This window comes from Chrysochloris asiatica, unplaced genomic scaffold, assembly GCF_000296735.1.
Source record: "Chrysochloris asiatica unplaced genomic scaffold, ChrAsi1.0 scaffold00331, whole genome shotgun sequence".
Taxonomy (NCBI): Eukaryota; Metazoa; Chordata; class Mammalia; order Afrosoricida; family Chrysochloridae; genus Chrysochloris; species Chrysochloris asiatica.
The window spans coordinates 1498106-1522702 of NW_006408849.1; the positions used below are offsets into that span (position 1 = coordinate 1498106).

At 52.1% G+C, this 24597-nt stretch overlaps 1 protein-coding gene across 1 annotated transcript in view; it reads right to left on the bottom strand.

The window, feature by feature from the left end:
- Nucleotides 1-24597, bottom strand: part of MYO15A (myosin XVA) — a 131685-nt gene that overhangs the window by 63758 nt on the left and 43330 nt on the right. The window contains exons 22-58 of the mRNA XM_006875549.1: nt 24027-24202; nt 22931-23015; nt 22276-22329; nt 22084-22183; nt 21893-22005; nt 21473-21568; nt 20060-20295; nt 17835-18016; nt 17534-17606; nt 17202-17393; nt 16794-16981; nt 16618-16712; nt 16077-16191; nt 15843-15910; nt 15696-15773; nt 15357-15543; nt 15132-15255; nt 14715-14820; nt 14525-14597; nt 12822-12943; nt 12587-12646; nt 12089-12164; nt 11681-11796; nt 11487-11605; nt 10468-10609; nt 9749-9860; nt 9584-9658; nt 9018-9196; nt 8497-8612; nt 8173-8248; nt 7841-7913; nt 7536-7609; nt 7242-7324; nt 6071-6201; nt 4951-5045; nt 4723-4800; nt 4270-4366 (exon numbers count right to left, since the gene is read on the bottom strand). Coding sequence (XP_006875611.1) covers nt 4270-4366; nt 4723-4800; nt 4951-5045; nt 6071-6201; nt 7242-7324; nt 7536-7609; nt 7841-7913; nt 8173-8248; nt 8497-8612; nt 9018-9196; nt 9584-9658; nt 9749-9860; nt 10468-10609; nt 11487-11605; nt 11681-11796; nt 12089-12164; nt 12587-12646; nt 12822-12943; nt 14525-14597; nt 14715-14820; nt 15132-15255; nt 15357-15543; nt 15696-15773; nt 15843-15910; nt 16077-16191; nt 16618-16712; nt 16794-16981; nt 17202-17393; nt 17534-17606; nt 17835-18016; nt 20060-20295; nt 21473-21568; nt 21893-22005; nt 22084-22183; nt 22276-22329; nt 22931-23015; nt 24027-24202 — 4165 coding nt within the window. The remainder of the gene's footprint in view (nt 1-4269; nt 4367-4722; nt 4801-4950; nt 5046-6070; nt 6202-7241; nt 7325-7535; nt 7610-7840; nt 7914-8172; nt 8249-8496; nt 8613-9017; nt 9197-9583; nt 9659-9748; nt 9861-10467; nt 10610-11486; nt 11606-11680; nt 11797-12088; nt 12165-12586; nt 12647-12821; nt 12944-14524; nt 14598-14714; nt 14821-15131; nt 15256-15356; nt 15544-15695; nt 15774-15842; nt 15911-16076; nt 16192-16617; nt 16713-16793; nt 16982-17201; nt 17394-17533; nt 17607-17834; nt 18017-20059; nt 20296-21472; nt 21569-21892; nt 22006-22083; nt 22184-22275; nt 22330-22930; nt 23016-24026; nt 24203-24597) is intronic.

Genomic DNA, 24597 nt, shown 5'->3' on the forward strand with positions numbered 1-24597 from the left:
TGCTTTCTTCCTGTATGATGTTCTTGATGTCATCCTACAACTCTTCTGGTCTTAGGTCATGAATGTCTAATGCATCAAATCTGTTCTTGAGATGATCTCTAAATTAAGGTGGGATATGTTCAAGGTCATATTTTGGCTTTTGTAGACTGGTTTTAATTTTCTTCAGCTTCAGCCTGAACTTGCATAAAAGTAATTGATGATCTTTTCCACAGTCAGCCCCTAGATTTGTTTTGGCTGATTATATGGAGTTTTTCCACCATCGTCCATCTGATGAGATCCACGTGTATTTTATTTTGTTTAAATAAGGTATTTGCAAGGAATAAGTTATTGGTCTTGCAAAATTCTATCATGTGATCTTCAGCATCATTTCTATCACCAAGGCCATATTTTCCAATGACTGATCATTCCTCTGTTTCCAACCTTTGCATTCTAATCAACAGCAATTATCAATATATCTTGATTGCATGTTTGATCAATCTCAGACTGAAGAAGTTGGATGTTGTTGTTAAGTGCCGTTGAGTTGGTTCCAACTCATGGCGACCCTGTACAGGGTTTCCGAGGAGCAGCTGGTGAGCTTGAACCACTGACTTGCGGTTCAAGCTGAACTTGCAGTTTGGTGCATTAACCCACAGCGCCACACCAGAACTCTGAAGAAGTTAGGGTAGAATTCTTCAATTTCATCATCACTGGCTTTAGTGGTTGGTGCATAAATTTGAATAATATTGGTCTTTCTTGTAGGCATATGGATATTCTATTACAGACAGTTGTACTTCAAGGTAGACCTCTAAATGTTCTTTTTGATGATGAATGTGACACCATTCCTCTTCAATTTGTCATTCCCAGCATAGTAAACCATATGTGGTTGTCAGATTCAAAATGGTCAATACCAGTCCATTTCAGCTCACTAATGCCTAGGATATTGATGTTCATGTATTTAATTTCATTTTTGACAACTTTCAATTTTCCCAGATTCATACTTTGTACAGTTCATGTTCTGATTATTAAAGGATTTTTACAGTTGTTTTTCCTCCTTTTGAGCTGTGTCCAATTTAAATAAAAGTCCCAAAAGCTTTACTCCATTCATGTCATCACAATCAACTCTCCTTTGAGGAGGCAGCTCTTCTCCAGTCGTACTTTGAATGCCTTCCAACTTGTGGGGCTCATTTTCCGATGTGATATCTGACAAAATTCTGGTTCTCTTCATCATATTTCAATACTCAATATTCTGGTGCTGTCTGACAGTGTTCCACTGCTGTTCACAAGGTTTTCAGTGACTAAATATTCAGAAGTAGTCTCTCTGTCTTTCTTCATCTGGAAGCTCATCTGAAACTTGTCTACCATGGGTGACCCTGCTAGTATTTAAAATACTGGTGGCATAGTTTCCAGAATCATAGCAACATGCAAACAGTATGACAAACTGACAGACGAGTGGTTTGCTTGAGTGCCAATCAATGGAAGACTAGATAAACAAACTTTGGTACATATACACAATAGAATACTATGCAACACTGAAGAATAACAATGAAGCTGCAAAACACTTCATAGCATGGACGAACTTGGAGGACACTATACTTTTATAATTAGTGAATTATAAAAGGACAAATATTGTATAAGACCGTTATTGTAAAAACTTAAGAAAAGGTTTTCATACTAAAAGAAACATTCTTTGATGGTTACCAGGGGTGGGTAGCTCCAGTAATGGGCAAGACAATGTATAAGAAGAGGGACAGTGACAGAAGAATGATGAAGACAGGTGAAGGCACAGGGAGGTGTGCATAGGTTAAAGGGGACAGAGGTAAATAGTGACATACACACAACCTTGGAACACTAGTGTTCTGTGCATAGATACATGGGCTGAATGGGTAAGAGAAAAAGAGTGGGATGATTATATATAGTTATATACATATATGGTGGTGGTGGTGGTGTGCTGTGGAGTCGGTTCTGACTCATAACCACCCTGCACAGGGTTTCCAAGGCTGTAAATCTTTACAGGAGCAGAAAGCCTCATCTTTCTCCTGCAGAACCACTGGTAGTTTCGAACTAGCTGACCTTGAGGTTAGCAGCTTGACTCATAACCACTATGCTACCAGAGCTCCAAGAAATATATAAGAATTTGAAAGAGGATTATTTGTACATGAACATTTACCTTTCCTGGAATCACAACTATGAATGTGGTGGAACATACAGCAGGCAAAATGATGAAAAGTTCCTAAGATTAAGATATTAAACTTCTTAAGACAATGAATTTCTGGCCCTGGGGGGCTCAGGACCATAGTTTCAGGGGACACCATAGTCAATTGGCATAACATCATCCACAAAGACAATGTTCCAGGTCCGGCTTGGGTGAGGAGCATCTGGGATCTTGAAAGCTCATGAGCAGTGGTCGTCTAAAGTCTCCCCATGTGCAGAAAAAAGAAGAGTGATAAGAATTGAAGTGGCTTAGAATCCATTGTTCCAATGGATTAATGAACATGTGAACATCAGTCTCTACATCTCTGAGACCAGAAAAGCTAGACGGTGCCTGGTTACCACTACCAACTGTTCTGAAAGGGATCACATCAGAAGGTCCTGGATAGAGTGAGAGAAACTGTGGCACAAAACTCAAAATTATTTAATAATAGCAGTAAAAAATGATCGGGTTTAATGGTCAGAAACAGATTGGAAGTATCTGAGACACTCTTCAGGTCTGGAAAGGAATTCACCCTCGTGGCCCAATTTTCAGGCAAGCAGTAGAAAGGTATGCTCACCGTGGAACGGTCAGTCATTCAAAATCAAAAGGGCAGCATTTTCCTAAGGACAGAGTTGAGACGGGATGGGAAGGCGGGTGGGCAAATAGGAACCACAGGGAGGAAGTGGGGTAACTGTTGCATGGAGGTGATTATGATCACTCAGCTGAAACCAAGTGTATGATTTGTTGAATGTAAACCTTCACTAGCTTCACAATAAAAAGTCAAAACAAACAAGTCAACCAAAAAACTAGCATAAGAGACAAAGAAGGATTTTTTTTATTATTAAATGTCAAACCAGAGGAAATAACCATAATGAATGTCTATGCATGCTCCCATTGAGACAGCCTCAAATACGTAAATTAAACTCTAAAAGAACTGAAGAAAGAAATAAACAAGTCTACAATAATAATATCACCATGCTCGTCTGTCAACTTGTTGTACTGTGGTGGCTTATGTGTTGCTGTGATGCTGGAAGCTATGCCACCAGTATTTTAAATACCAGCAGGGCCACGCATGGTGGACAGGCTTCAGAGGAGTTTCCAGACTAATACAGATTAGGAAGAAAAAGAGGTGGACTGCTTCTGAATGTTTAGCCACTGACAGCTTATAAATCGTAGTGGGACACTGTCAGATACAGCACTGGGAGATGAAAGGATTATGAATAGCACCAGAATATTGTCACAGATAGTCCTGGAAGATGAGCCCCTCAGCTTTCAAGGCACTCAAAATACGATGCTTGGTAAAGGGTCAGTGAAAAAGAGGAAGACCCCCAATGAGATGGATTGGCACAGAGGCAGTAGCAATGGGCTTAAGGATAACAAAATTTGTGAGGACGGTGCAGGACCTAGCAGTATTTCCATCTGTTGTACACAGGGTGGCTATGAGTCAGAACCAACTCAACAGCACCTAATAACTATAATAGTTGTTGTTGTTGTTAAGCTCCATTGAGTCAGTTCCAAACCATAGTGACCCTGAGGAGATTTTTAGACACCACTTTCAATGAAGGACAGAACTAGAAAGAAACTCAATCTATGACAGTGGGCCCAAGTCCACTGAGGAAAGACAACTCTGGAAGGAGTGATCCAAACCAGGAATGCCAGGGGCCACCACTTGGAGAGATAAGTAGGATCTTTGCCTGAAACTTTTGGAAGGAGCATGGCCCTGCCAATGGCCAGAAGTCAGACTTGCAGGCTTCAGAATGGTGAGACAATACATTTCTATTCTTAGAAAGCACCTACAGTATGACAGCAGCCCTGGAACACCAATACAGGGATTAGGGGCTCTGGTAGCATAGTGGTTACAGATCGGGCTGCAAACCACAAGGTCAGCAGTTCAAAACTACCAGCCGCTCCGTGGGAGAAAGATGAGGCTTTCTGCTCCTGTAAAGATTTACAGCCTCGGAAACCCCATACAGGGTCGCTATGGGTAGGAACCGACTCAATGGCACTTAACAACAACAACAACAACAACAAGAGAAGGCTGCATCTGACCTGGCCAAGAGTCATGGCCTCTAGCATGCCATGTCTGCCTGGCCACTCACCTCGGTTGGTGACAATGAAGATGACGTACTCGTCAAAGGCCTCAGAGCGTGTCAGAGCCATCTCAGCACAAATCTCCTCTAGCACATCCAGGGCCACCTGGGGTGGAGTGGGAGGGAGTGACCAGGTGTGTTAGGTGGGACTGACTGCTGTGCTTCCAGAAGGGCAAGTGCAGACCGTCTCCCCTCTGAGAGCTTGGACCCCAGCCACCATCAGGGAAAGGTTTCTAGGATCTGAAAGGCTCAGACTGGAACTCAGCCTTTGTCATTTCCATGCCTGAGACCTAGACCTAGAGGTGTAACCTCTCCCAGCCTTGGTGTGCTCTTCTATGAAACAGTTCCTGCTCAAGGGGCTGTGTGAAACCCTGGAGGGGCTCAGCATCCTGGAAGCCCACCCTTACCCCAAAAGCCCTTCCAACACTTGCCTGCAGGAACCCCCAGCACTTCCTCACTTACTGTGCACGTTTTGATTTTGAGATGGCGTTCCAGGCCTCCAGGGAGAAGGAAGAGCTGCCTTTTAGAGCTCCGCCCAGCCTGGGGGTTGGGGAGGGGCAAGAGAGAGGCTGGGTCCAGGGAGTGCCTGGGGCGGCAGGGGGGGTGGGGGGAGAGCTTGCCTAAATCACATGCACACAAGGGCAGGGTACATCTCACTGCTCTTCTTGCCCCATCCCCACTCCCACTCACCAACATGGCTCGAAGCTCCATGCTGCTTGGGTGCTCCAGGCGGCCACCAAACCGCAAGGTTTTCTTCAGGTTCTGCTCACAGGCCTTGGCGATACCTGCAGAGACAGGGGTCCAGTCCTCTGGCCATCATTCCTGAGTCTGCCGTATTCTGCCCAGAACTTGTGGCATAGGCACTGACTCCCCATTTTAGAGATGAGGAAACAGGTTTGAGAGGTGCACAAATGTGTCCAAGGTCAAGAGTTGCAGTGTGAGAGAGGACTCGGACAGAGGGCACCTTGCTCCACATCCTGTCATCACATAGTCTCTTTGGCTAGTTATGGGCCCTGGATACACGTGTCCCAAGGTGGTGCACTGAGGCCTAAGCCACAGAGCCCCTAGAGACGCAACTCTACTGGGATTCCCCTAGCCAAGGTCAGCACCAGTACTCCACTTCTGGGGTTAAGCAGTGCTTTCCCCCAATAACTAACTGGAATGCAGAGCCCTCCAGAGAGGGGACCAGTAAGAGTTCTCATTCTGCTGCCTTCCTGGGTCTGGGAGCCCCTCTCTGGGGAGCTGGATTTGTTCACCTCTGGGTCTGGGAACATTTGTTAATTGAAGTATTCCGAGGTGGGGAAGGTGATGTCCCCTGTCTCCTTCACGGCTATCAGGAAACAGAGGCCCTAGCCTGTCTCTTCAGGAGATCCAGCAGTTACTATAGAAACAACCGCTGGGTTCACGGTCCAGGAAGTGATCCAGGAAGTCTCCAGGGGGGAAAGGTTGAAACCCTGCCACCAGTTTTGGGTCCGCCGTCCAGACCCACTTAAGACCCTTGTTGGTTGATTTCCCACAGCCAGAGAGACGAGGTCTCACCCTCGTCTTCTACCCACCATGTTTACTCTACCGCTAGGCCTTTGCTCCTGCCACTCAGACACCTGGGCTCATCACCCAGGCTAACACCTGCCTCTCCCTGTTGGCTTCGAGGCCCTGTGGAGCCATTACAAATGTTTGGGCATGAACTGATGGTCAGAAATGAGCCAGAGTCTCTGTGAAGAGCCAAGCCCTCTGGACTTCCCCTCTGCCTGCGATCTACCCAGTCCCCAGGCAAAGAACCCAGCACCCTAAGCAGGTACTCAATGCTCACCCTGGAAGGGCAGGCCCAGAGCCTGGCTCTTGTCTCGGAGGAAGTGGAGGAGGTAAGGCTGGAATACCTCGGAGCAACTGTGGTAGGCGGCCATGATGGACAACAGCCGCCAACCTCGCTGACAGCTGTCCCTGCGAGAACAAACCAGAGCCATGTCTCACTTAAGTGCCATGCCAGGAGTCTATTGGGACTGGTCTGGAGGTTTCTAGCTCTCAGGTAATTCCTGTCTTCTGAGGACACTCCCCTCTGCCCAGCAAGCACAGGGCGGATGAGCCTAAAGCTCTGCAGAAGGCAGGTTCTGCCAGGGGAGGAAGGGGTGAGACACGTACAAACACAGAAATAAACCGATCTTTCTGGGCTACAGGATCTCTCTGGGGGAGGGAGAGAAGTGAGGAGACAGGGGTAGGACTAGGGCAGGAGGGCTGTCCTGGGTAACAAGAGCAGGACACATGTTAGACACCTAGCATGTGCTGGCCCCACATGTCACCTCTGGGGTCTGTACTTGGGTTTCCTTTGAGGAACCACCCACCCTTTGCTAGATCCCAGTGGTTTGGAAATAGCATGGAAGACAGTTAATACACTGTGGCTGGGAAGATAGGAATTGGTTTAGGAGTAGGCATGTGACCTAAGTCTAGCCAATCCAAGAGCTCTATATCCTCCAGCAATTGTGACTGGTTCAGGAATAGCATGTGATGAAGCAAACACAATGAGATTAGATTTGAGGATGTATTGCTGCAAATATTAGATCAGACATTCTTGCTTTCCCTGGGATTGATGAACTGGGGAAGATGGCTTCAGAACTGCCACTTTGCCAACCTATAGAAGATACCAACCTGGGCATGGTTATCAACACAAAGTAGAACAAGGCCATAAGATTGAGATGGCAACTTCCTAATGATATTTGGACCCAACTATGCCTGAAGCCATCCAGTCACTGAAATTTCAGTTGTCAGTAAGTTGCCTCTTTTGCTTAAGCTAGTTTGAGTTGGGCTTATGTCACTTGCAACCACGGATCCAGACATACATCATTTTTGTCATTTTACAGATGAAGAAACTGAAACCCAGAGAGCAGAAAAAACTTGTCCCAGAACATAGAGGACAAGGTGGAAGCAGTAGGGAAAGGGTTGGCCTTGGGGAGTAGGATGCTGAACTTGCTCCCATGGACACTTACTGCTTGGAGCTGGTGTTGTCCGTGATCTGCTTCACAATTTGGCAGTAACACTCATCTCGCATGACCTCATGGTCCCCACACAGCTAAGGGGGGGGGGGGCAGATCAGGTCACATGCCAAGGGCATGTCAGGGGCCACACCACAAACCAGACATGTGGACTCAGGCCTGGTGTCCCCTCACTCACCAGTGGGGTGCACTCCTCTTTGGACCACTGGAAAAGCTTCCCACCCCAATGTTTGTCAACTTTGGTTGACCAATAGGGAAGTGAAGTCCCAGATGAGAGAAGGGGCTGACCTTCAGGAGGGTCCGGAGTACATCCAGTTCACTCTGGCCCTTCAGCGGCGCATCGCCCATGAACTTCATCACAGCTATGGGAAACACCTGTCCCTCTCAGACCCCAAACTGCACACCTCACCCCAGGGCGCCTCAGGGTTGGGTCCCTCCCAAGGATGTTTCAGGCAGAGACAACAGAGGACTTTCATTCTCTTAAAGAGGAGACTAAGGGAAAATCTGAGGACCAGAGAGAAGTGATGACCAGAAGTCACAGAGAGTATGGTCGCATCCTGGCCAGGACTCTGGCCACAGTCCCACTATCACACCTAGGAACATGTCCGTGGCCATCTGGTTGAGGCTGCTGTTGTTAAATTCGATGAGAGAGTCCTGCAGTGGGATCTGGAAGGGTGAGGAAGGATGAGTCAGAGCAGAAAGAGGGGACATATAACAGGAAGACCCACATTACTAAAGGGGAGGGAGGCCCAACACTGGAGACACATGCTGCCCCTGGGAGGAAGCTGGCCCCTCAGGAATTTTGAGGGCTGGGTCTGAGAGTTGGGGGTCTTGTTAAAGACAAGACTGTTTGCCCCAGGGGTCTGGAAAAGGGTCTTGCATGACTGTTTTACAGATGGGGAAACAGAGGCCCAAGGTTGGACACCTTAGTGAAGCAAAGCATGTCCTCCAAGGTTCTGGACTCCCGACAACACTCCTTGGATTTCAGCTTGAGGCCATTTCTACAATAGAGGACTCATGGTGGTCAGACCTACCTTAAGGCCTTTGGCTACATATTTTTCCTCAGACTTAACCCCACTTGTATCACCAGGCAAGTGGTGATCATTCAACTAAGGCTGAAGCAGGGGCTCACATCTCGGTGGTCTCTCCCCCAGCCCACAAACAGTAGGATCCCCTAGCTTGGGTAATCGCAAGGAGCCCCGGAAGGACCCAGGGAGCCAGGGGGAGGAAAGGTGACATCACAACTCACTGTGGTCTCCTCTGCGGGTCTCGGAAATACTTCTGGGCAAACTCCAGCATAGTGTGCTGTGGAGGAGCCAGGGTGCCCTCCTGGCGATCGAGGGAGCCCACCCTGGGTGAAGGACCCTCCAAGAGGGGTGAAGTTGCAGCTCTGGCACCAGAGGTGGCCCAGCTGGCCACACGCTGCCTAGCCCCATCCGCGTCAAGGCTGGCTCCACTCACAGGCTGCTAAGAACCCCCTCTTGGGCAGGTGGGCTCCCCATCACACTCGTAACCCTCCCACCCGGAACAGACCCCGCCCCTTGCTGACGCCCTTAAACAAGCCTGGCCCCGCCCCACTCAACTGGCTGGTGCCACCTCCTATAGGCTTCCCACGGGTCAAGTCACAGCCATCCCTGCTTCAGTAGAGCCCCATCTTTCTCTACCACATTTGGTCACACAGCAGCCCATTCTGATTACACCATGCGGACTGGCCTACGGACAGGCTGGTCCCGCCCCACCCTAGGCCGGCCCTTCCCTCGCGGGCCTCACCTCTCTCCAGCGGCCCACCTCCTGAGCTGCGGCTGTGGAAGCCACCGCAGCAGCCACCGCAGCAGCTCGGCCCCTGCCCGGCTCAGCTGGCAGCTGCAGGAAGTCCGGGGCAGCTGCGGGCTGCACCAGCTCTGAGGGGAAGCGGCCCACACGTCCATGGACGGTCCCAAATCTCCAGCCTAAGCGGAAAGAAAGGGGTTTGAGGCAAACAGGAGAGGTGTCTTGAGACTGAGGGAAGATTTCCCTGACACTAGAAGAGCTCCGTAGAGAGGCCCTGTTGTGTAGCCCATTATACTGATGAGAAAATGTGCTCAGGGTAGACAGTGCGGTAGTGGGAGGTGGAATAGAATTATGTAAAGAGACACAGAAAGACTTGGGGCACAAACGTGGAGATGGCAGGCAGGCTGGCTGGCTGTCAGGAGGACTGGCAGGCCGCGGGAGGCCCCTTTGGGGCACCAAGAAACCCCGCTTGTGTGCTTGCAGTGTGACTACAAGAAACCAGGATCAGTCCCGTTGTGTGTGTAGGGGTCAGGGGAGGCTGTAGAGGAGCACCCCCAGATGCCCACCGAAGTCAGGGCCTCCACGCCGAAGCTCTTCTAGATAAACGACCTTCTTCCGGACCACACAGCCAGAGCTGTAGCCTGTGGGTCAAGGTAGGTCAGTTCTGGTGGGGGTAGGGCTTGTCCAGCACCCCCCACCCCCAGCACCTACTCCATCCTCATGGTGCTGACCCACTCTGGGTGGCTCCAGGGGTTGCAGGTGGATGATGTCACCCTTGTGGAAGGCCAGCAGTGCTGGGTCCTCAGGCAGGAAGTTTCTCACAGCCACCACATAGTTGGAGCCCTGGGTCAGGAGGGCCAGGGGTAACGGAGTTCCCAGAGGTCTAGGGTCACTCCCCTCCCCCTGACATCAGCCAAAGAAAACATTCTTAGATGAAAGGGAGAGTGGGGTGTGGGGGGCAAGTACTCCAGGTAGAAAGAACAGGTCTGGAGGCATGATGAGTGCAGATGGACAACAGAAACAAGCTCTCATCAAACCCTTCCTACAGAACTCTTCCCTGGGCCAGGTACTGGGGCCAAGGCACCGGGTGACCCACCCTAGACCTGGAGGCCACGCCACCTGGGAGGAGGAAGGAGATGGTTAGAGCTGCACTGTCTAGGAATGTGGTCAGTGCAGCAGTATGAGAAATCCAAACGCTGTGGAGCTCAGAGGAAAGCTATGGTCACTCTGTGGAAGGCATGCCCCGGCAGGCAAAAGGGGGCAAGGCAGCATGTGTGGCTGGCAAAGTCTATGCAGTGATACAGGGCAATGAGAAGTCTAGGACTTATCAGCGGCACACACACACAAGCACACTTCCTTTAGCAGGTGTGGCTGGTATCTGTTTGGGGTGGAAGGGCATTGTTCCTGGGCCCTTGATTCTTAGGGGAGGAGTCTAAAGGAGGGGCTCAACCTTCTTCAGTTCCAGGATGAAGTCATCTACCAAGGTCTTGACCTGGTGAGCTCTGGCTGAGAAGAGAATGACCTTTTCACTGGTTAAGTTGAACTCCAGCATGTTCTGGGAGGGGATGGTCACAAACAGGATATCTGCAAAGCTGGAGGTTGGGAGGATGGTATGAGGAATGGACCCCAAGGCAGAGGGACCTCCCCACCACGCTGCTTTTTCTGCTCCTGCCCTTTACCTCTTTTCCAGCCTTGCCTTCCTTCTTTGCCACTTGAGGCTCTCAGCCTCATTACACCAGCCCCAAGGAGACCAATTACCCTCTCTCACCTGCCTGTGACTCCAGTCTTGTTCCCTATCATCATTTGATCCCGACACTCCAGCCCTTGCTATGTGGCCCTGCATCCCAGATGGTGCCCAGCAAGTCTAGCTCCTTTCCCTACTGATAACAATCCACCTTTCAAAGGAAGGAGCGTTCACTGGTGAATGGAACCCTGTCCCTGCCCTCATGTGATAAAGGACAAAAGGGGCTGAAGGTAGGGAAGGGGTTCAAGTTCTCAGCAGAGCCCACAGCCAGCACCCCCTTCTCCTCCCTGGCTGCATCAAGGTGTGGTTATTTGCAGTGCAGCCAGCCCACTACGCAGCCAGTTCTGAGAGCACACGCCATGTGTGGGTCTGAGAGGATGAGATTGTGGGCTCTCAGCTCACCCACTTCCCTGACTGTGTGATCTGAAATAAGGAACTTCTCTCTAAGCCTCAGTCTCCCTATTTCTAAAATGTTGTTGTTGTTGCTAAGTGCTGTTGAGTTGGTTAGGACTCATAGTAACCCTGTATAGGGTTTCTGAGGAGCGGCTGGTGAGTTTGAACCACCAACCTTGCAGTTTAAACCGACCTCTCAATCCAGTGCTTATAGGCTTAATTAAAAGGCTTGGCACAGAGTCCAACATATCATGGTACTTGGTAAATGGTTCCTGAATAAGGCAGTCAGTGCCCCAGGTTCCAGTATGCCACTCCTACTGCCTGCTGGTTACCTGTATGTGCGAAGAACCTGCAGCTGCCCGCTGGTCTCCTGGTTGCCCTTGGCCATCCGCAGGAGTTTGATGCCCATGTGAGACACTGCTAGCACCTGCACGCCAGTGCCCACGCTACCCTGGAGTAGGGATGACAGGCTTTCAGTCTCCTCTCTGAATCCCTTAGTGGGGCGGGCTGGGGATGGGGCTCGCACCGTGGCAGGAAAGAGGCGGGAAAAGTAGACCTCCCAGTTGTCACGTGCAGTGCTGACCACGGCCCGCTTCACGCTCTCTGTTACCAGGGGCCGCTGTGTATCCAGTTGGTTCTGGGCTAAGAGAAGTGACATGGGGTTAGGACCCTCCCTCCACCTTAGTGGTCCTCATCTCAGACAGGGAAGCTGATTGCCAGCAAGTGTGTTCTCACTGTATATACTGGGACCTGGAAACCCAGCAATGGAGAGAAGGCCTGAGTCACACAGTGGGTGGAGGAGCTGAACTCAAACATGTAACCTGACCATGCCAAGCAGGGAGGGAGTGCCAGGGAAGCACACAGGCAGGGCCAGGGCAGACTGTGGCCTTGGCAACTGCCTCTCTATCAGCACCCATTCCATCCCCTGCAGTACCAAACAGGGCCTTCATTCTGAGCCGCTCCTCCTGGGAGATTCGAAGGCAGGCCTCAGAGAGTGTGTCGTGCAGGATCTGCCAAGAGTCAGGGTGTGTGTCAGGGGACCACCCCACTCTGAGCTCTGGCCATGCTAATCTGGAGCAAATGGAAATGGGGGGTCCCACTTAAGTCACAAAAAGTCATCTAAAGCAGACCCCACTTAGTGCCTCTAGGGAACCCTTTCAGGAATGTCTCCTTCCTCCCAGCGATAAGTGCTACTTGCTGTGGCCTCAGTTCCTAATCCTGACCTTGAGGTTTGGATTTGACCTCTTGACCCTGTCTAGGTAAGACAAGCTGTGACTCTGGTTAGAACAGGTTGTGGGCTCACTGACCCAACAGTCCCCACCCGCTGAAGATCTGAATCCCAGAATTTGGGAAGCAGAGTTCACAGAGACCCCATTTGTGTGTCCTTTGCCAGCTGAGGACACAGAAATAGAAATGGAAGACGGGACTTCACCTGCCGGAACAGGAGGTCTAGATGCACTGGGTGGTTGTAGCTGTCCTTGGGGTAAAATACCTATGGAGTAGAGCAGAGCTTCAACAAGGACCGGGACTCCCCTGCTTCCTGCTCAACCATGCCTCCTCACTGTAGCCCTGCCTTATAGCCCCTTGCCCCCACTCCAGTGTGCCCTGACCCTACCCCCTGATGTCAGACCTGCCCCAGGGCCTCCTGGCTCTGGGGCCGCAGATACCTCTTTACGCAGGAAGATCCGCCATGGGGCATCCCGGTAGCCATAGAAGTTGGGGTTGCTAAGGTGGTGTAGTCTTGTCTGCACAGGTTCTTCTAAGGGCTCCAGTGACCGGGAGGGCAGCACTGGGAGAGAGTATAAAGGGGCACATCTCTCAAAGGAAGGGGGTGAGGTGGTCCTGGTGGAGGAGGGTGTCCGAGAGCGACCTTGCATGGGCGAGTGGACAGGAACACTCCTCACACCCTTGTCCACAGACACACTTGCTCACACAGGAGCACATGCACGCCGCAATCGCCTCCTGAGGTGGTGCTGTAGGATCAGTACTGGAAGCGAACCATAAGGCTGGCAGTTCAAACCCACCAGCTGCTCCTTGAAAACCCTATACAGGGTTACTATGAATCGGAACCGACACAACGGCATTTAACCATAGTATATAGGCCCCAATGCTTCTTCTTGTTGCTAATTTCCATGGAGTCGATTCTGACTCATGGTGATCCTGTATAGGTTTCTGAGGAGCAGCTGGTAGGTTTGAACTGCTGACCTTGTGGTTCCTAGTCCAGTACTGATCACTACAGCACCACACCAAGATCCAGGCCCCAGTGCTAGGGTCTGGAAATACCCTGATAAGCAGGCTAGACAAGGAGCCTGCCCTTGTGGTGGGTATGGGGAAAAGACAATTGAGTTGGGATGGAAATAAAACAGGGCCAATCTGTGAGGGTCCTTCAGTCAGGGTGGTCTGAGAGGCTATCTTTGAGGCGACAGCATTTGAACTGAGACCTAAACAATGAGAAATGGCCAGGCAGGCAAAGCTCTGCCCAACGCATTGTAGGCAGAGAGAATAGCGTGTGGAAAGGCCCTGAGGCAGGGGATCCAGAAATAGTACACCAAGGTGAGAGTGGGAGTAGATGAAGATGGGGAAGTGGGCAGAGCACACTGAATTTCGTCAATCACAGTGAGAAATGCACAGTTTATCCAACAACTGAGGAAAGGTTCTTGGCAGGTATGTGCTGTGAGTTATGTTTTTGTAGACTACTGTGGCTGCTGTGAAGAGGCTGGTGTAGAGGTTAGGGCTCCAATTCTGATGCCAATTCTTATAGTTCTTGCAGTGTGCCCTTGGTGAAGTAATTTAGCCTTTCTGTGCCTCCATCTCCCATCTGTAACATGTAGACACAAATGGTACTGCCCGGATGGGTTTTAGTGAGGTGTAAGTGAGTCAGTGGAGTCCTGCTGTGGCGCTGTAGGATAAGCACTAGACCATAAGATGGGTTTGAACTACAAGGTCAGCAGCTCAAGCCCACCAGCCGCTCCTTGGAAACCCTATACACAGTCGTGATGAGTCGGATTCTACTTGATGGTACTTATCAACAACAAGAAGTGAGTCAGTATGTGCAAAATGTATGGATTCCCAGGGTGGGCCTGACCTGTGACCAGTGGGACTTGTTTCTTGTTAAGTGCTGTCAAGTTGGTTTCAGTTCATATCGGCCCTGTATAAGGTTTCCAAGGAGTGGCTGGTGAGTTTGAACCACCAACCTTGTGGTTCAAACTGACCTTGCAGTCCAGCACTTATCCTGCAGTGCCACACCAGGGCTTCTGTGTTCCTTAGGTGTTGATGTTAGGATCACACATATGTCCATATAACACATGCATCCAGGATTAGGGACAGGACTCACCTGTACATGTGAACACCCTGCCCACATGCCCCTCACCTGGAGTGGGCTCCACAGATGGCCCTGGTACACAGGTCACTGGCTTCACCAAGGCAATGGCCTCCCTGGGCACCTGTCCCCATCCGAGAAAAAGTGCTCACGGGGCAGCAAGGGAAGGAGGCAGGCAAACGGACCCCCTGAGACATGGCTGTGTCTTCCACCCTGACCATGGCCAACCCTGCCACCTCACCTCAGTACCAGGTGCTGCTGCTGGGTGAGTCATCTGTCCCTTCAAGAGCATCAAGGCCTCCTCATGGGGGTCTGGCCGCTTAATAAACACTTTGCCACCATCCTTCCTGGGCAGCATTGGTATGCCATGATGGGTTAGATACTGAATCTCCCTTTGCCCACCATCAATTCCTACAATAAAGAACTTCCTTCCCTATCACCTACCTCACTGTTAGAAATGAAGAAAGCCAAACCCAGGGACTGGGGCTGAGGTCACACAGGACAACCTAGCAGATAGCAGTCTAGGCCTCCCTCTGCCACAAGAACCCTCCACCTGCATAAATATACTCCTCCCTAGAGGGAGTGTGGCCTGGCACTGCCAACCCCAGCAGACAGCACACTGAAGGTAGGAAACTGAAGAAGAGGGGGCAGTGCTGACCTGAGGGCCTGGGGTTTGCCACCCCGGGGCAGCTGGTACTGCCTCACAATATTCTTGATCTGCTGCGTGGGTTGAGTGATGTGCTCTGAGTTGAGCGTTGAATGCCGGACCAGCTCTGGGGGAGCTGTGAGTATGGGAGAAGGGGGCATGTCACCAGGCAAAGCCACACTTGCAGTCCTATTTTGAGAAGCCTCTTCCCTCCACCCCCTGCCAAGGGGATAGGACACTCACTGGTTTCTGGAGAAGTTTGGTCCTGAGTTAGAACGGGGACTGCTGTGGGCTTGTGGGGGGGCTTGGGGTCCTTGGTTGGGGGTGCTGGGGCCACAGGCCTTGGGGTGGAGCGCAGGAGCACGGGTTTGGCCGGGGGTCCAGTGCCCACAGACTTTGGCCATGCTTCCAGAACTAAGGGTTTCTGCAGAAAGCAGGGCGGAGGTGGGTTGCCTGGGACATTCCAGTCCCTTACCTGCTCTCGAGAGCCCCAGCTCATGCTGTTGGGCTGCTGGGCTCAGAGGAAGGCAACAGTGCCCTGGAACAGCACAGCACCCCTTTGCAGAGATGGCTCACCTCAGGGGACAGGGGCCTCAGGGTGGGGCCCATGGGCTGTGGCTGGAGTACCATGGCCTGCAGCGTCATCTCCCGGGCCTGGGAAGACAGGGTGGTTGGGACCAGGCAGCCCATTCTGGGCCCCCAGCAGCCCCTCCCTTCACTCACCAGTAGCATGGCCTGTTTGCGGATAAAGGCTTGTTGCAGAGCCAGAGTGGAGGTGTCTAGGCCTGGGACTGCGGAGCCAGGTCAGGCAGGAGGCATGGATTTAGCAGGAGGAGGGGAAGAGAGGGTGCTGGGAGCCCCACCCATACCCCAACCCAGCCTCTGCCCTCATCCCAGCAGGGATCAGTGATCAGCCCCAGCTGCCCCACCCTGGAGCTGCCCTGGATGGACACTGACTTGGCTTTGGCTCTGGGTGTCTGCCGGGGGTGTCTTCAGTGCTGCTGCTGCCATCTCCACCAGGTTGGCCTCCCCCCTTCATGCGGTAGGCAATGGCTGTTGGTTTCTCCAGGTCCTGGGGCAGCAGATAGCTAGGGTGACGGCCTTAATCCTGCACTCTCAAGTGCCATGGCAACGGGCACCTGACACCACCACCTCTTCTGCCTTCTCCACTGGCCAAGCCTTTGCCTACATGGTCTCCAATTCATCCTCCCTACAGCCCTGCCCGCTCCCAACCCAGGTATACTTTCTGTCCTAGGTTTGCTAAGTGACATTCACAGAGGGGCTATACCCTGATCCGAGGGCACATCATGTCTGAGCCCATGGAGGGGCTCCTGGCAGCTCCTAGAGTGAACAAGGGTGTCTGAGGGCTCACCTCAGGTGGAAAGCTGTCAGTGGTCACCCTGGGCTGGTTCCCCCAGAGGCAGGGTGAGGAATCTGAGACCCCTAGCTATATGAGGTCCCTCATCCCCGTGGCCCTGGCTTGGCTGTGCCTGCATACCACATCCCCGGCGGACAGCACGGGGTCAAAAAGGCTGTCAAGGTAGCAGTCCAGCCCCCTGTGGGGTACCACGGGCTCACCAAGGCTGTCCCAGTCTGCTGAGGGATGGATACAAGAAAGACCAACTCTTGTCTCTTGCTGCTCTCCAGCCCCATGGCCCCCAGGCTCCCTCCCACCAGAGACAGCAGCCATCGCTGACTGGTGTGAGTGGGTCACTGTCCCTCCCTGGGCCTCAGTCTCCCCAGGTGTACCATCCTCATTGTGGCTGCAGTACCCACAGGCATCAGACACTTGGGGCACATGCCCTTGGGGCTGGGGCTTCATGGGTGCATCCTCATCTGAGTCCCAGCTGCTCCCAAACATCCTGTGGAGAATGGACTCATGGAACAGCTGACCCCCAGAAAGATCCACAGCCCACAGAAAACCCACCCCTAATTCTCTCCTGTGCCCCAAAAGTCAGCAGCTCTCTTCTTAAAAGGCAGGACTCTTAGGAGAAGTCCACCTCCTCCAGAGACCTCACCCAGCAGCTGGCAGAGACCCTGGGGAGACCATCTGTACGAGAGAGTGTCCAGGTAGCGACCTACACTCTGGGGCCTCCTCTGCCAGCTGTGGACCCTTCTGTGCTCACGATGAAGTAGGACTTCTGCCGCGGGAAGTCCCTGAGTAGCTCTAGGTCTGACACCACGTCCAACACGTAGTCATGGCCAGCCAACTCTGCCCACTGGACCCCGTTCTTCATGGCTACCGTCCAGCCCCGCCAGCCATCAATCAGTCCCCTGCAGGAGGGATGGGAATGAGAAAAGGCGCCATCAAGCACTGCCTGGGTGGCCCTGGGAGAGGAGCCTGATCAAAGAGGATCCTATGGTCTCTGTCCCAGGTGTACCAGAGGTGCTGGTGGGGTACTTGGGGAGCCAACCTGTGCCTTAGGATGTCTCCAGCCACCTCTTCCCCTGTACTCCAGCAGTGCACTGGGCAGGAAAACTGGTCTCCTATGGAGGCAACAGGTGCTGGGCTCAACCTAAGCTTGTCTGTAGCCCAGGCTTCTGCTATTCTCCACAACCCCAGGCCTGTAGCCTCCAGGCCTCTGCCTTATCCCTTCTTCCCACCCCCAGGTCCAAAACCACATCTGGGTAGGGTCCTCCCCAGCTGAAAATTCTCCCCCTGCAGTTTCTCCTGAGCCCAGGGGGGATAGTATCAGGGTGGGGAGGGCAGCTCACCATTGAAGCAGCCCACATCTAGTGCCATGCTGGCTTTTTCCTGGGCAGCTCTCCACTCAAGGTGGGTCGGGGGGAAGGTTCGGGCGACCCCGGAGCCCTGCTGCTGGGCCCGGCCCATAGCCTGCATGAGGCGCTGCTGACACACAGCCTGAAAGCCATTCTGCCCGTAATCAGACACAAACCTGGTGGATGAGGTTGGAGTCACGATCAAAAGGGATCTTGATCCAGGATTGGGGGCTGTCTCAGGCTAGGTTAAGAGAGGTCCAGACTAGCCCAGAGCTCTAAGGTAGGCTGAAAAGGCTATGTCAGAACTCTGAGAGCCGACTGAAGTGGTTCTAGTATAGCCCAGAGCTTCAGGGCTAGGCTGAAGGCACCACTCCAGGCTTGCCCAGGGTATCTCCTGCCAGCACAAAGGTCCAAGGACAGGCCATGGAGGTTCCAAGTTGGCCCACTTACATTTTCTGAAGCCAAATGCCATTGATGGGATGGGGTCTGTAGCTGGAGGTAGGCAGGAAATTTGGAGCCAGAACGGCCCTCTGTTATTCCACCAGGCAGCTCTGGCTAGATTCCCTGCCTTCCTTGATCTTCAAAGTTCTCATATCACAAGACATGGCATTGAGAGTCAACTCTGGCCTCAGGGCCAATGAATCAGATCTCTCCCTAGCCAGGCACCCCTCATGCCTGGCCCTCTGCTGCTGAATCTGGCCAGGGAGCAGCATGAAAGCAGTACCTGGAAGTCTATAAGAGGGAGCCAAGAGCTATGCCCACAGGAAAGCCTGGGACCGACAGGCAGGTGGTACCATCAGAATCACAAGACTGGTCAAGGGAGCTGCCCATTCCATTACTTTGCACGGACCCAGTGAGGCTCTGTCTACCTCATATCTTCACTTACAGATGAGGAAACGTGTTCAGACAGGGGCAGTGATTTGCTCCAAGTCACAGAGCAGGTAAATGTCAAAGCAACGATTTGTACCTGGGGTTTGCCAAAGCTCTTCTCCTTATAAATCACCCTTCTCAGACAAAATGGTGACATAATAATACTGATGATGGCTGCTGTTAAAGTCCCATCAAGTTGGTTCCAACTCATAGTGACCTTGTATAGGGTTTCCAAGGAGCAGCTGGTGAATCTGAACTGATGACCTTGTGGTTCAAACTGACCTTGTGGTCTAGGGCTTATCCTATGGCGCCACACCAGGACTCCGATGATGGTGGTGGGAACACTTATTCACACCGCACTAGTGTCTGTTCTAAGCATTGCATATGCATAAGTCTATAAGGTAGGCACTATCATTATCATTACTGCTACTGTTATTGTATTTGTTGTTGCTGTTAAGTGCCGTTGAATCATTTCCAACTCATAGTGACCCTATATAGGGTTTCCAAGGAGCAGCTGGTGGGTTTGAACTGCTGACCTTGTGGTGTGCAGTCTAGTGCCAACCCTACAGGGTCGTCACACCAGGAATCCGTTGTTATTGTTACAGGTACTAGCTTTATCATTATTGCACTATCATGATTATACGTGTGAGGAAATTGAGGCCCAAGAGGCTAAGCAACTTGTTCGAGGTCACACAGCTCATATGTGGCTAAACTGGGATTTGAACCCAGACTTTCTGAGTCCAGAGCCCATGCTCTTAATCACTTTTCTACACTCTACCACATGTAGGAGCTTTGGTAGTGTAGTGGTTACGAATCGGACTGTTAACCTCAAGATTGGCAGTTTGAAACTACCAGCTGTTCCGTGAGGCTTTCTGCTTCTGTAAAGATTTGCAGTCTTGGAAACCCTGTGCAGGGTCACTATGAGTTGGAACTGACTCCGTGGTACTTAACAACAACAATGACATGTTGTTGTTGCTGTCAAGTGCCATCAAGTCAGATGTGATTCATAGAGACCCTGTATAGGGTTTCCAAGGAGTAACTGGTGAGCTTTAACCTCAGACCTTGACGTTCAAACCAACCCTGCAGTTCAGTGCATTAACCTGCAGTGCCACAGATGGCAATATATTCTTTCACAAGTCTTCAACATCCTGGTCTTGTCACCCTGTAAGTTCTGTAAGTCCTTTACACAGTCTGACCTGAATCCTACCCAATGCTGTGAAGGCCTGCCCAGTGGAGGTGGAGAGCAAGCCCAGGCCTGAGTTTCTAAGCATAGAGACCTCATTTCCAGGTTGATCCTCATGATTCTGCCTCTCGCCCCTCTGCCCCACTGCCCACCAGGTCCCACTCACTTGAGGAGGTACTTGTTAAGGCGCCAGGAAGGTGCGAAGCTGCCGAGGCAGGTGGCCAGCAAGAGCCAGCCCCGCTCAGCATTGTAGGCATTGGGGTTGCGCCACACCTGGTTGGCCAGCTGTACCAGGATCTCATCACGTAGCTCAGGCACCACCAGCCCTTTCTGTACAATGTAGTTCCCGAAGACCTGCTCCCGGGTACTGTGCAGGTGGGGATCACCCATAAAACGCAGAACCTGGGACATAAACAGACTCTCTGGGCCTCTCAGAAAGGAGTTTCTGCCTGGTTCCCCCAACCAACATGAGTCCCTCTCATGTCCCTCTGGTGTCCCATATCCACAAAAGTCCCCCATGTTTCATAATTGTTGTTGTGTACCGTCAAGTCAATTCTGACTAACAGTGACCCTATGTAGGGTTTCCAAGGAGCAGCTGATGAGCTTGAACCACCGATCTTGCAATTCAGATAATGCAGTCTGACGCATTCGCCCACAGCGCCACACCAGGACATATTCTATTTACCCTAACTTCGGGGAAAGTCAGATCCAAAGTCTATACTGACTTTCTCTCCTGCTCATGAACCTTCTAGAGGTTTTCTGCAGCACCAGCTCCTTCCCGACACTCTTGGTCCATCCAGGCCCCAGAGGGTTCTTTCTAACATTTAATCCTGACCACATCCCTTCCACAGCTACCTAGTGACCCTGGGATGAAATCCAAGCTCTAGGTCTGTCACTCAAAACCTTACAGACCCCTCTCACCTGACTCTGTTTGGACCCCATCAATTTCCCATTCTTGCTGCACTTTTACCACATTTCCCTGCTTGGCAAATTCTGACTCCTTTCAAATTTAGCTCCAATGTCTCTCCTTTAAGGGAGTCCTCTCTAACCCTGCTCAGGGTCTAGAGGTCTCTTGCCTGGACAGCCCCAGTTTCTCTGCTCAACCTCAATCTACAGAATCTACTTTAGCTCCTCCTCAGACTAGGAAGTCTTTGAGAGGAGGACCTGGGTCCTATTTTCAGTGTTCCTACAATGCTCCAGAGAGGCTCCAATGCAGCTTTGTTGCCAGGAAGATGGCTGGAAGAAAGGAGGCCAGATCCCCCCAATGACATAGAAGTCTCTCCTCCAAAGAGGAGATCTGGTCTCATGAAAGGGGGTAATAGAGGGCCCAGGAGGGAAGGTCTGGGAGCCTCATGGCATGACCTCAAGGGTGGTGTGCCGTGGAGTCGGTTCCGACTCATAGCGGGGTTTCCGAGGCTGTAAATCTTTATGGGAGCAGAAAGCCTCATCTTTCTCCTGTGGAACAGCTGGTAGTTTCAAACTGCTAACCTTGCGGTTGCAGCCTGATTCGTAACCACTACGCTACCAGAGCTTAAAGGGTAGGGACTATGAATTTGCATGTAGCCTGGGGATGTCATACCAGTTTGAAGATGGTCAGGGCTTCCCTGTGGTGTTCTGCCGGCAGCCACGTGAGAGGGGTCCTCAGAGGCACTGTTAGCATCCCAAAGGAGGGTTCCTGGGGGCACATCTGGATTCACAACTCTATGCCAGGTGGGTGCACAGAGTCTGTGAAGCACAGGTTCTTGTCCCCAGTATATGGGTGAGGCAGATACCAGCTTCAGCAAATCAATGGCTGAGCCCTTCCTGAAGGGTGGAAAGTTAGGCAAGGCTGCTGTGCTGTGGCTGGACCAGCTGCCCATGATCTAGCACTGAAGAGGCCATAGTGACACCAAAAGGCACAGGGTTAGGCCTGTTTATGATGCCCGAGGTTGTGGGCCAGGTCAGTTCAGATTGGCCAGTGCCCACTGACCAGCTCCTGTGTGCCTCAAGTAGCCCTTACCTTGAATTGACACCGAACAAACTTGGCCATGGGGTAGTTGTTGATATCCAGGGGCAACGTGACACGGGGCTCAGCCTGGAGCCGAGGAGTCCGAATGGGGGCCACCTGGGCCACTCGGAGGCCTGCAGAGGGTATTAGTGCCTGGCAACTGTGCCTGCTCACATCCATCCCGTTCATACTGCCCCCACCGCCATCCAGCACAGACATACTTGCTGCTGCCCGCAGGAGCCCAGCCAGCTCCACAGGTACCTCCAGGTGTCCCACAGCCACCACCTCACGCTTGTTCAGCTCCTGGAGGGAGGGCATATGTGAGGAGACCAGCCTGCCACACCCCCACCTGCCAGCCTCCCAGCCCTTGCTACCTACCCGGACCCTGCACCCACCTCCTGCTCCCGAAGCCACGCCTCCTCCTCCTGGTGCCTCAGCTCTGCCTTCAGCTGCAGGAGAGCAGATGGTCAAGGCAGGCATGGCAGGAGGGGCAACGGCAGCCGCCAGACTGGGGCGGGCCTGTGCCAGCTTGCACAGGTAGCTGGCATGAAGATAAAGGGGCAACTATGCCTGCAGACTGGAGCCCTGTCCATGAGGCTGTGGCCACTGTGCCCACGTCGAGGGGGGCAGGAGGAGGCAGGCATGTGGCCAGAAACACAGGGAAAGAGGAAAGACAGAGAAAGAGAGAGACGAGGCAAAGGAAGGCCAGAGGAAAACTTTAGGGGAAGAGAGACCTACATGGAGGACTTTTAGAAGCCTTCAGTAAACGTGATGCAGCTCCTAAGGGCTTTGGTGGCGGCCCACATGACTACAGGCCAAGACCCACACCCTCTGCAGAACCATACCCCTCGTTTCCATAGTGTGAAGTGTGAAAATGGTGAAAATGTGAAGCTGGCCCAGCCCAGTGGTCATGTGCACCATCTCACTGAACCCTCTCCACAAGCACCAAGGGTAGATGGTAGGCTAGCGAGGCAGCAACAGGCGCATGTGCTGCCCCTCCTTCTGCTCCCTGGGCCCAGGCACAGAGGCGAGGGGGGTGGCGACTTATACCTTGAGGTAGCGCCTGCGGTTTATGTATGAGTGCACCAGGGACCGGAACTTCACCAGACTCCTCCTCATCTGCTGATATCGTTGCCTGTGGATGGCAGAAGATATCTTGGTGTGGGGGTGTGGGGAATGGAGTCACAGGTTACCAAGAGGGTAGAGATGCCTACCCAGGCTGCCTACACTTCACTCTGGCACAGAGGTTTGGAATGAGCTCAAAGTAGAGTTGACTTAGTCAAGGTCAGAGACCAAGTCAAGTGTTAGGACCCAATTAACCTGTCTATGTGGTGCCACCAGCTGTTCCTTGGAAACATTATATACAGCAAGGGTGGGGAATGTCCAGCCTACAGTCTAGCCCTGCCAAGGGAACTGCAGTTTTGTCCTGACGTTGTTGTTGTTATTGAGTAGATTCCGACGCACAGCGACCCTGTATAAGGTTTCTGAAGTGCGCCTGGTGAGTTTGAATTGCTAACCTTGCAGTTCAAACCGATCTTGTGGTCGTGTGCTTATCCTACAGCGCCACAATATTTGACCAAATATAGCAGCCTAATTTTTAAGTTGTTAATTTTGCATGATCCACAAATGATGTTATAAATTTTGGCAGTAAAAAAAGGTCCTCACCTGATATGCAGGGTCACTATGAGTTGGACCTGACTTGACGGCACTTAACAACAATATATTTCCATCAGGGTCCTAGATATCTAGGCTGGGGCCCCCAGCTGAACTAACTTTCCCACCCACCAGCACAAGGATACCCAGTGAATTGGATCATTCTTTCTTCAGAAACCTCTACCCTCTGCCTGCATGCCCCCAGGGCAGAGAGCTCACTCCCTAAGCTCAGGCACAGCCTCTCTTAAACCTGGCTATAGGGCCCCAAAAGGAGCTCTGGTAGCGTAGTGGTTATGAATCGGGCTGTGAACCTTAAAGTCAGCGGTTTGAAACTACCAGCCGCTCCGCGGGAGAAAGATGAGGCTTTCTACTCCCGTAAGGATTTACACCCTCGGAAACCCTGTACAGGGTGGCTATGGGTCGGAACCGACTCCACGGCACTTAACAACAACAACAATAGGGCCCCAAGGAATCCACCCTCTCTGGGCCCCACCTGGCCAGGTAGCCGCGGGCCCGGCTCTGTAGCAGGATAATCTTATGGCGAAGGGAGCGGAATCGCCGCTGGATGAAGAAGCCCCGGAGGCAGCGCTGCAGTGTGAGGGCTGCCAGGTGCAGGACCCGCTCCCGCATGCTCTCCAGCAGCTGGTACAGATGTTCCTTAAGAAACAGCTGGGAACAGGAGGTAAGCACTGAGGTAAGTAAGGGCCAGGTGGCTGGACGGGTGGGCTCCCTCCTCCCTAGAAGCACATGGAGACAGAACAAACAGGGCAGGCAGGGAGCTGGCTGGAGGACAGGCTGGATTTGGAGGCATGTAAGAAAGAGCAGTGGTAGCGTAGTGGTTACGAATCGGGCTGCGAACCTTAAGGTCAGCGGTTCGAAACTACCAGCCGCTCCGCGGGAGAAAGATAAGGCTTTCTACTCCCGTAAAGATTTACACCCTTGGAAATCCTGTACAGGGTCGCTATGGGTCGGAACCGACTCGACGGCACTTCACAACAACAACAACAAGAAAGAGCAGTGGTAGCGTAGTGGTTACGAATCGGGCTGTGAACCGCAAAGTCAGC